The sequence below is a fragment of the Gopherus flavomarginatus genome, chromosome 4, assembly GCF_025201925.1.
Source record: "Gopherus flavomarginatus isolate rGopFla2 chromosome 4, rGopFla2.mat.asm, whole genome shotgun sequence".
Classification (NCBI taxonomy): Eukaryota; Metazoa; Chordata; order Testudines; family Testudinidae; genus Gopherus; species Gopherus flavomarginatus.
Window position 1 is genome coordinate 67763378 of NC_066620.1, and position 10856 is coordinate 67774233.

Here is a 10856-nt window from a genome sequence, read left to right on the forward strand (position 1 = left end):
CTAACTGCACTAGGGCCAGTGAGCCCATTTCCTATAGACTTGTTCCCTGTGGACCCCAAGCACCTTCTGTGTTCAGACTTCTCCGTGCTTCTCTTCCCACCCCGCACGTGGAAATTCCACCCAAATGCCTATAGCACCCATTACTGCTTGTGTCCCATTTCCTGTCTCCATACCAGTGATGTAATAAGCATGCAGGTCCTGGTCAGAGAGCTCAAGGAAATGCTGGATGCGATCCAGGGACACTTTGGCATCCAAGATTCCATTCAACACCCAGGGAAAGTTATTGAGGGGAAGAATCAGCATCCCAACAAGCGCCAAGGCTGTAAATACCTGTGCCAGAGAGGGAGACAATAAAGAATTGGGGGATAGTGACCCTTTGGCACTCCCCCCCCACCACACACAGAAGAGTTTCACAGATTAGAGACCATCATGGGGAGGGGGAAGACAGAATGAACAGATGTCCTTGCATCTGTGGGAAGGTCATGGCCCACAGAAGGGTACTGAGCCCTATTCTCAGGGTGGCTACAGCTGCACTCAGCATGGTGGGCTCATTTCTGTCCCCAGGGGAGATTCCAGAGGAATGCAACCCCATGCAGGAGAGGTGCTCCACTGTCATTCTGCTTAGGATGGTTCTGAAAACTCTCTTCCCACTTTACACATCAGTCTGAGAACAGCAGTGGGGTTGCACAGACCTCCCCTGTCATTCACCTTGGTGGCAGTGAGTTGGTGCCCCAGCAGGACATAGGTAATGAAGATGACAATGGAGACGACTACTGGCAGTGCTGCCCACAGGTACACGCACACAGCATCCAGGTACTTGATGGCTCGCAGCTTCTGCAGCTCCTTGGCTCGGCAGGCATTTATCCGGGCACCAAAGTGCTGCTCCCAGGTGTAAAATTTGATCACTCGCATGCCACACAGGAACTCTGTCATTAGCTGTGGGCAGAGAGGCAAGTAGAACAGAACAGTCCCAGAGCCATATCACACTAGATGCTAGCCACACAGATCTGACAGAGAGGAGACAAATAATGGAGAAACAAGGGGCCAGGACTAGGACATGTCTACATGTGGCACGGGCAGCACTCAGGAGCTCTGACCCCTTTTCTCTGATGCTACGCCTTCCCATTTGAGCTCTGCAGTGTTCAGTAAAAAATTAAACACTCAGTATTTAATGTCTTTAAATTTAAATTTAAAACAATTGGCTCCCCACAGAAGATTCATCCCGCAAAACAGTCCTGACTTATCTAGAGAAGACAACCGTGCATACTGGGGGAAATATACAATTAGATACAACTTCCTTCAGGAACATATTGTAAAAGCTCCTACAGATTTGCTGTGCGTCTGGGAGTGAGACTTAAGTTTCTATGCTTCCAAAATATGGGTTGCGAATTGCCAAAAGGATTGGAGGGGCTGGAGAGAGCTCTGTCACCATTGTAGATGGTAAGTTAAAACATTACCATAAAATCCTATCACACTGGAGCCCAGGACACTTTGATAGTAATCCCCCGAGGGAAGAGACAGCGCTGGAGATGCTCACATGGCAGAAGCGAGAAAGTGGATGACACTGACTCTGAGCATGCCAAATCAGAAAGGCACAAAACCACCATACAAAGGTGGATGCAGGCATTTTGAACCAGCAGTGGGCAGGGGTCTGAGGATTAAAAGGCATCAGCGGGAAAATGTGATGGGAGTGTCTCAAGGGAACAGACCATGGGTTTCAGAGTTCTAAGAATGATCAGGAAGAAAACGCAGCAATGAACCCAAAGGCTGCCTCACCTTAACTCGTGTGTCTTTGTGCTTTAGCATCTCCTTGTTGTTCTCCATGATACGGTTTGCTATGACCTTGTTGACAGGCACAAGCATCAGGGCCAGGGCCAGGCCTCCCAGGAAGGCCACCCCAACCTGCTGGTAGAGGAGGTAGAGGGTGATGGCAAACTGGAAAGGGAGACTCCACACCTCATGGAAGCTGATGCAGAAGTTGACCAGCCGATCGGTGTCTGTGCTCATGAAGTTGACAATCTCACCCATGGTGAAGCCAGTCAGACTGCTGCCACTAACCCGCAGGGCCTTACGATAGATGGCAGAGATGACTGCTGCACGCACCGTCAGCATTACCTTGTTCACCTCATAGCTGAACTGGTTCCGCAAGACAGCACCTAGGAAGGAGCCAGCAAAGAGGCCGAGGGCATACAGCACCCCATGGCTCAGAGGCTCCTGGTGTGACTCCATGAAGCTAACCAGCAGGTTCAGGAGCAGGGGACCTGAGAAGCCCAACAGGCTGCCAGCCAGTCTGAGGAGCCCTAGGGAGTAGTAGCGGAGCCCAAAGGCTGCATGCAGCACTGCGAGGAGTTGCACAGCCTTCTGGGCATCACAGGGGCTTCCTGAAGATGAGGAGGCATCTCCACTCCCATCACTTTTGGTGACAATTGGGCTAGTGGAAGACATTGTATCTTCCTCCTCTTGGCTGAGAGCTGCCTTTTCCTGCCAGCAGGAGTAGAAATGATCATGGACCCTGGCAGCCTGGAGCCGTCGAGGTAGCAGATAGACATCCTGTGGCTGATTCAGCATCCACTGATAGCCACGCTTCATAAGAGGGTTCATCCAAGCATAAGAGAAGCGTGAGAGCCAGCTTTCACCATCCTCTGCCACTCCCTGCCAGTTAGGCGCTGGGATCCCTGGCTCCGAGATGAGAGGTTCACGCTGCCAGGAGTCATTGATGGAGCAAAAAACTTGCCTGCTGGCAACAGGAGTAATATACCCAATCACATAGATAAGTAGAGAGGCCAACTGCAGGCAGAGGATGGAGAGTCTGAAGATGTGAGCAGAGTGAAGGTGGGGCCAGGCCACCCCATTCTGGCAGTACCATACCACTGTGATGATAAGGGCAGGGACAGGGAAGAGGGCTAGGAACACCATGGCTGCAGGGCCACGGGAGGAGCCGTATGTGGACCTGTAAAGCATGAGGAGTGCCAGGCTATGAGTGAGCCATGCCAGCAGGGCAATGCCACTTGTCAGCACTACCAGATACAAAGTACCAAACTCCTGCTGAGTGATGGCTGCTGAGATTATATCAAGGATGGAGAGGCCAGTGAGTATGAAGGAGGCAGCAATTCTGCATTTCCAGCCAGGTCTGTGGGAAGCCCCTGGGACAGGAGATCTAGTGGAGAGAAAAGTGGTGAAAGCTTCAGAGTGGAGCCAGCTACCATTCCATCACCTGTGACTCACTCCTCCCCTTCTTCCCACCACTTCTCTTCCCACCACTACCCAGTTACCCCTAGTTCTCACTCATATAGAGGATGACAGGCTCTGTGTACCTTTCAGAGCTTTTTAGGAAGATAAAAATTACCACACCTGATCAGATCATGTGTCAATATACTCTGGTATCTTGTCTCTGACAGTGGCCAATAGCACATACCTCAAAGAAAGATGCAAGAAACCCCACAGTTGACAATTATGGAATAACCTTCCCATGAGGAAATTTCTTCGTAACCTGTGATACTTGGTGGTTGAATTAGGTCCTGAACTAGGACGGTTTAAATCCTTGCTAAAAATATATTTTTATCCTCTCTAAAATAACTCTGGATGTTCATATTCTTCATATGAATGTCTGATTCTCTTTTGATTCCTCCTAAACTTTTGACCTCAGTGATGTCTTGTGGCAAAGAGTTCCACTGGCTAATTATCCAATGCATAACAATTTACTTATCGATAATATATTTACGGCCTGTCAATTTCATTGACCATTCTCTTGTTTGTGAATTATGAGGAGGAGTAAATAGGAAATCCTGATATAATTTCTGTACACCATTTATTACTTTGTATATTCTCTCAACGCCACCTTGTATTTATATCCTCTCTAACCTAAATAATTTCAATCTTTTCAATCTCTTTTCATACAGGTCTCTCATCATTCTGATCACTAGTCTCTGAACTCCCTCTATTTCTACTAAATCTTTTTTGAGATATAGCAACCCCAGCTATATACAGTACTTCCAGGTGAGGAAATTGATTGGTGTAATGACATTATAATATTTTTCTCTACTCAGTCCGTTATATAGAACTAAGTATGTGTTTGTTTAACTATCTGTCACTGCAAATTGAGCAGATGTTTTCACTGAGCTGTCCACAATGATGAACAGGTCTTTCTCAAGAGGTTACAGTTAATTTAGAACCCAGCAGAACGTAGGACTTTTCTTGTTTTAAAAAATAATACCACCTAAGGGGCTGGAGGGAGGGAGATATAGAGAATATATGTGCTTGACTAAGAAATGATTCAGGAGGGATATGATAATCACCTTCAATTATGAAAGGAGCATGACGAATTGTTTAGGGTGGTACCTAAGGTATAACTACTAGGAGGAAGGAGAAAAGAAGTACAACTGGCTTAGCTGTGGTGTATAATGTAACAAAACACAACCACAGGATAAATATAACTTTTTCAAAAGGGAATATGTCAGCTGAATATCAGGAAATATTAGGGACGATTAGGCTTGGGCATCATCTCCCCAAGGGAAACGGTGGAGTCTCCATTGGTTGGAATATCTGAAACTGAGCTGGACAAAACCTTGGGGAATAAACTATAGGCTAAATTCTACACTGGACCTGGGGGATAGGGATGGACTAAACCAGGGATCTCAAACTCAAATCACCATGAGGGCCACATGGACTAGCCAGAGGCTTGCATCACTGAAATCTGTTCATACAACAATACAAAAGTATAGTCCACAATGAAAAAAATGAAGAGTAAAATAGCATGCTGTTAAAAGCCAATGTATTAACTTTTTTAAAACTCTAATGCAAAGCGGGGTTTTAATAAAATATAAACACCTGTAACTATTCCTTATGTGGTCAGTAACACTGATGATGATCTACACCAGGGGTCTCAAACACGCAGCACACAGGCCATTTCCTGCGGCCCGCCATAGGTGCCGACTCTCTCCTGCACTGTGTAACCCTTTCCACCCCCCCGGTCACTGTGCAAAGTCGAGAGGGAAACTGAGGCTCGCTTAGGAATTATAAAAATGTTCCAGAAAATTTTCACTTTGTCACAGACACTGTCCAGTATCCCAACGGAGAGACCCCTGGGCAATGGGGGATGATGTCCTCTGGGTGCCCAGCACCCCTATCAGAGAGACGCTGGGCAATGAGTCATGGTGCCCAGTGCCCCTAACAAGTCTATCACAGGGGTTTCAAACATGTGGCCCCTGCCCCATCTCGCCTCTTCCCACCCCTTCTCGTCCCCATTCCAACCCCTTCCCCAAAGTCCCTGCCCCGACTCCACCCCCCTGCCCCTATTCCAACCCCTTCCCCAAATCCCCTCCTCTGCCCCACCCCTTCTCTGCCTCCTCTCCTGAGCGTGTGGCTTCCCCACTCCCTCCTGGAAAGTCCTAAGCGCTGGGAGTCCTAAGGTGGGAAGCGCTAGGAGGTAGGCGGAGGAGCGGGGACGCAGTGTGCTGGGGGGAGAGCGGGTAGAGGGGAGCTTGGCTGCCAGCGAAGTCAACATCTGTGGCAGGCCGCAGGACTAACTCAGCCCGCAGGCCACATGTTTGAGACCCCTGGACTAAACAGGACCTACTAGTGCTTTTCACTCTGCATATGCTCCAGCACGCCTCCCAAAAGGGAGTAAACACGAGACTGTGAATGTTTCCTGCAGGCAGCTGCTACGTGGCACAGAGAGAAATGATTTCCACCATTCAGGAGCCTTTTCCCACATTCTTCTTTACAATGAAGAGGAGACACAGATGGCTACCATACCTTGGAGTGCCGAGGTAGCAGGCGCTTACTACAGCAAGGATTGTGTGAGGGACAACATTCAAAATCAGCTGGTTGAAGCAGTGACCAACACTACCATGGACCCACACAGAAAGTGGGTCTTCCGGACTGGTACCACACAGATCAGCCAGGATCTCTTCCATCTTCTCTTAGAAATCAAGTGTAACAGCCAGGAGCTCCTAGGGAAGAAAACAGGAAAGAGAATTAGTTAGGCGTACAACTAAATCAAACACAGCTTGAGATAGGAAAGGAAGATTCCTCCTTTATTAATAATAAACTCCTTGCCACACTGCAGGTCCCTTGTTATGAGGATCTCAAACAATTTTACAAACATTTATTACACTTTTCTGCCTTCCCCTTATCCCCGTGAAGTAGGTAAGCCACACCCAGGATTAACTTCAACCATGACAATAGCCAGATGAAATTTTTCATGTGAAACTTTTTTTTGCTGAAAATTGTGGATTCAGGTTGATGGAAATCTAGGGAGGTGGTGGAATCTCCATCCTTATAAGTTGTTAAGGCCCAGCTTGACAAAGCCCTGGCTGGGACAATTTAGTTAGGGCTGGTCTTGCTTTGAGCAGGGGGTTGGACTAGATGATCTCCTGAGGTCTCTTCCAACTCTATCTTCTATGATTCTTTGAAATATCTAATGAATTTATGTCAAATTGTTTTGGTTGAAATCCTCCCCCCGCCAAATCCACAAAAGATCAAAACATTGTTGACATTTTTAAAATGAAACATTTTGATGTTTCAATTCAAAACAACTTTTTGTTTCTAAATTCACTTCAATTTTATAAAAAATATTGAAAACAAAACGTTTTGTTTGACCCGAAATGACATTTTTTCCCAACTTTTGGGTTCACTAAAAATTAGAAGTTTTTGGTTTGGGTCAACCCACAACAATTCCTTCTCCCCTTGATTTTCTGGAACAGCCAATGAACTGAAAAGTCAGTTATTTGTACAGCTCTCCCAATGACTGCTATGTGACTGTTGCTGGAGTAGAAAACAGCAGATCTTTAACAGTGCACAGCAATACTATACAATACCTTAGAACAGGAAGCAGAAGAGAATCCTATTCCAACTGAAACTGCCAAGAGAATTTAAAGATTACCTACAAAGGAAAAAAAGATTGAACTTGTGCTCGTTTTTTGCCTCTTAATGATATGCACAGGGGCCTGGAAATGTTTCATTATGAAAAGGGTTCTTTTACATTAGCAATTCAGGTCCTGTCCATCATGATACAGTTTACAACCGGAGAACTAGTGAAACATGACAACGTGACATTACAACAGTTAAAACAGTGAAAGCTGCAGTAATTGAGAGGGAAAGGGCATTTCAGTCACTGTTTTAAACATTGGTTTTTTGTTAGCGCCTATTTAAAAAGGTATGGATTGGATGAATGGACTGTGAGATGGAAAGCTAGCTAGATTGTCAGTCTCAATGGGTAGTGATCAACGGCCCAATGTCTAGTTGGCAGCCAGTATCAAGTGGCGTGCCCCAGGGGTCGGTCCTGGGGCAGTTTTGTTCAACATCTTTATAAATGATCTGTATCGGGGTGGGCAAACTTTTTGGCCTGAGGGCCACATCAGGGTTTCGAAACTGTATGGAGGGCTGGGTAGTGAAGGCTGTGCCTCCCCAAACAGCCTGGCCCCTGCTCCCTATCTGCCCCTTCCCAATTCCCACCTCCTGACTGCCCCCTCAGAATCCCCATCCTATCCAAACCCCCTGCTCCTTGTCCCCATCTGCCCCATCCTGGGACACCCTGCCCCTTACTTCCCCCCCCAGGACCCCACCCCATCTCCCAGTCCCCTGACTGCCCCACCCTATCCACAACCCCGTCCCCTAACAGGTCCCCTGGGACTCTCACGCTTACCCAACCCCACCCCCTTCCCCATCCCCTGATTGCTGCCCCCAGAACCTCTGCCCCATCCAACCGCCCCCTGCTCCCTGACTGCCGTACGGGACCCACTGCCCCTTATCCAGCCACCCTGCTCCCCATCCCCTTACCAGGACTGGCAGACATGCTTTCTGGCCGCAGCCAGCCACACTGCAGTGCTGCTTGGCAGGATCTCACAGCTCCGCCACCCGAAGCATTGGCGGTGTGGCAAGCTGAGGCTGCACGGGAGTGGGGACAGCAGGGGAGGGCCTGGGGGCTAGCCTCCCAGGCTGGGAGCTCAGGGGCAAGACAGGATGGTCCCGTGGGCCGTAATTTGCTCACCTCTGACCTGGATGATGGGATGGATTGCACCCTCAGCAAGTTTGCGGATGACACTAAGCTGTAGGGGAGAGGTAGCTACGCTGGAGGGTAGGGATAGGGTCCAGAGTGACCTAGACAAATTGGGAGATTGGGCCAAAAGAAATCTGATGTGGTTCAACAAGGATAAATGCAGAGTCCTGCACCTAGGATGGAAAAATCCCATGCACCGCTACAGGCTGGGGACCAACTGCAGAAAAGGACCTGGGGATTACAGTGGATGAGAAGCTGGATATGAGTCAGCAGTGTGCCCTTGTTGTCAAGAAGGCATATGGGCATAATGGGCTGCATTAGTAGGAACATTGCCAGTAGATCAAGGGAAGTGATTATTCCCCTTTATTGGCACTGGTGAGGCCACACCTGGAGTACTGCGTCCAGTTTTGAGTCCCCCCACTGTGGAAAGGATGTAGGCAAATTGGAGAGAGTCCAGCAGAGGGCTATGAAAATGATCAGGGGGCTGGGGCACATGACGTATGAGGAGACGCTGAGGGAACTGGGCTTATTTAGTCTGCAGAAGAGAAGAGTGAGGGGGAATCTGATAGAAGCCTTCAACTATCTGAAGTGGGGTTCCAAAGAGGATGGAGCTCGGCTGTTCTCAGTGGTGGCAAATGACAGAACAAGGAGCAATGGTCTCAAGTTGCAGTGGGGGAGGTCTAAGTTGGATATTAGGAAACACTGTTTCACTAGGAGAGTGGTGAAAGCACTGGAATGGGTTACCTAGGGAGGTGGTGGAATCTTCATCCTTAGAGGTTTTTAAGGCCCGGCTTGACAAAGCCCTGGCTGGGATAATTTAGTTGGTGATTGGTCCTGCTTTGAGTGGGGGGGTTGGACTAGATGACCTCCTGAGGTCTCTTCCAACCCTAATGGTCTATGATTCTATGATTTAACATCAATGACTAATTAAAATTTTGTAGACTTTGAGCCCTCTGCAGCAAACAAGGGAAAACTAGACTAAGGCTATGTCTACACAACAGCCTAAGTCGGCAAAACTTATGTCGCTCAGGGGTGTGAATATTCCATCCCTGAGTGACAAAAGTTTTGCCGACATAGGCTGTAGTGTGCACAGTGCTATGTCGTAGGGAGAGAAGCTCTCCTGACAACGTAGTTTCTGCCACTTGTGGAGGTGAGGTTTTTGTGCCGCTGGGAGAGCTCTCTCTTGTTGGTATAGAGCAGGGATTGGCAACCTTTCAGAAGTGGTATGCCGAGTCTTCATTTATTCACTCTGATTTAAAGTTTCATGTGCCAGTAATACATTTTAACATTTTTAGAAGGTCTCTTTCTATAAGTCTATAAGATATAAACTATTGTTGTATGTAAAGTAATTAAGGTTTTTAAAATGTTTAAGAAGCTTCATTTAAAATTAAATTAAAATGCAGAGGCCCCTGGACCTGAGTGCCACTGAAAATCAGCTCGCGTGCTGCCTTTGGCATGCGTGCCATAGGTTGCCTACTCCTGGTATAGAGCAGCTTCACTACATGTACTGCCAGCTGCATCACTGCAGCGCTGTAAGTGTAGACATGCCCTTAATGTGCCTGAAGATATATCTGCACTACAAGCGCTGCAGTGGCAAAATAAGTGCTGCAGTAGTGTAAACATTTGCTATAGCGACAGAAAGGGTTTTTCCATTGTTGTAGTAAATTTGTCCCCTCGAGAGGCAGCAACTAGGTCGACAGATTTCTTCCAGCGACCTAGTGGTGTCTACACCAGAACTTAGGCTGTTTTAACCACATCTCTGGGGGGTGTGTGTGTGAATTTTTCACACCTCTGAGGGACATACAACATCCGCACTAGGCCAAACCATTGGTCCATCTAGCCCAGCATCCTATCTTCCGACACTTGCCAGTGCCAGATGCTTCAGAGGGAAGGAAAAGAACAAGGCAATTATCGAGTGATCCATCCCCTGTTGTCCAGCCCCACTGTCTGGCAGCCAGAGGTTTAGGGAGAACTGGAGCATAGCGTTACATACCTGCCCATTGGCTAACAGTCACTGGTGGATCTAATCTAGTTATACTTTTGGCCTTCACAACATCCCCTGGCTGTTTGGGGCGGAGCGCCCGGGGCGGATGTGGCCAAGGCAGCGGGCCGAGCCCGGCTCTGTGAGCGGCCAAAGGGGGCCCGGGGCCCGGGGCCCAGCCGCCCCGCCCGATGCCCGGAGACGACAGGGTTCCCCAGCCCACCCGCCAGGGGCAGGCAGTGACGACAAGGCCAGAGCCGCCCACGCCACCCGCCAGGACCTCGGGTGATGTCACTGGCTGCCTCCCCCTGAGGGGGCGGCCTTTGACCCCTGCCCCCGCGTTACCTGAGCGCGTCCCCGTCTCCGCTCCTTCGCTGGGCTCGCGAGGACGAGCCCGCACCCATTTCCTCGTGGCCGCGCTCCCTGCCGCCGGGAGGCCGCACTGCTGCCGAGCCGGCCTGGCGACGGCGAGCCAAGAAGGACAAACCCGGGCCTTGGCGCTGTCCCGCGGCGGGTCTGGGCTCAGCGGCAGCGTCAATCCCAAGCCGCTCCGGTGCCAGGTGGCTCCCAAGTGAGATGTTGTGGCGGGGCCGGCCCGGGGGCCTCTGGGCTGAGCGAGCGGCAGCCCCGCGGCGGAGCGGGCAGGAGGGGAAAGCGCCCGTCCATGGACCCTGCACAGGGGAATGTCAGACACCCCCTTCCCTCCCCCGTCTCCGAGGGTGCGCAGGTGCCGATCACTGATCGTACAGCGGGGCTTGTCTCTGCTGGGTGCATGTGGGTGACCTTTTAAACCCCATGTTTTGTTAGCTCCTGTTTAAGTAAATGATAGAAAAGGTCTAAATTGTTATGGGCAGGAGGGGAGAGGGTTAATGGTCA

The 10856-nt window shown here is 49.4% G+C and overlaps 1 protein-coding gene across 5 annotated transcripts in view; it reads right to left on the reverse strand.

Moving 5' to 3' along the window:
- Positions 1-10437, reverse strand: part of ABCC10 (ATP binding cassette subfamily C member 10) — a 29282-nt gene extending 18845 nt beyond the window's left edge. For 4 of the 5 annotated variants that reach the window (XM_050951571.1, XM_050951572.1, XM_050951568.1 and 1 more), the window contains exons 1-5: positions 9993-10151; positions 5755-5951; positions 1777-3157; positions 709-936; positions 174-330 (exon numbers count right to left, since the gene is read on the reverse strand). In XM_050951571.1, coding sequence (XP_050807528.1) covers positions 174-330; positions 709-936; positions 1777-3157; positions 5755-5915 — 1927 coding nt within the window. In that variant the 5' untranslated portion in view covers positions 5916-5951; positions 9993-10151. Of the gene's footprint in view, positions 1-173; positions 331-708; positions 937-1776; positions 3158-5754; positions 5952-9992; positions 10152-10325 lie in introns of those variants that run through there. The other variant, XM_050951569.1, reaches the window with a different exon arrangement.
- Positions 10438-10856: the final 419 nt, after the last annotated feature.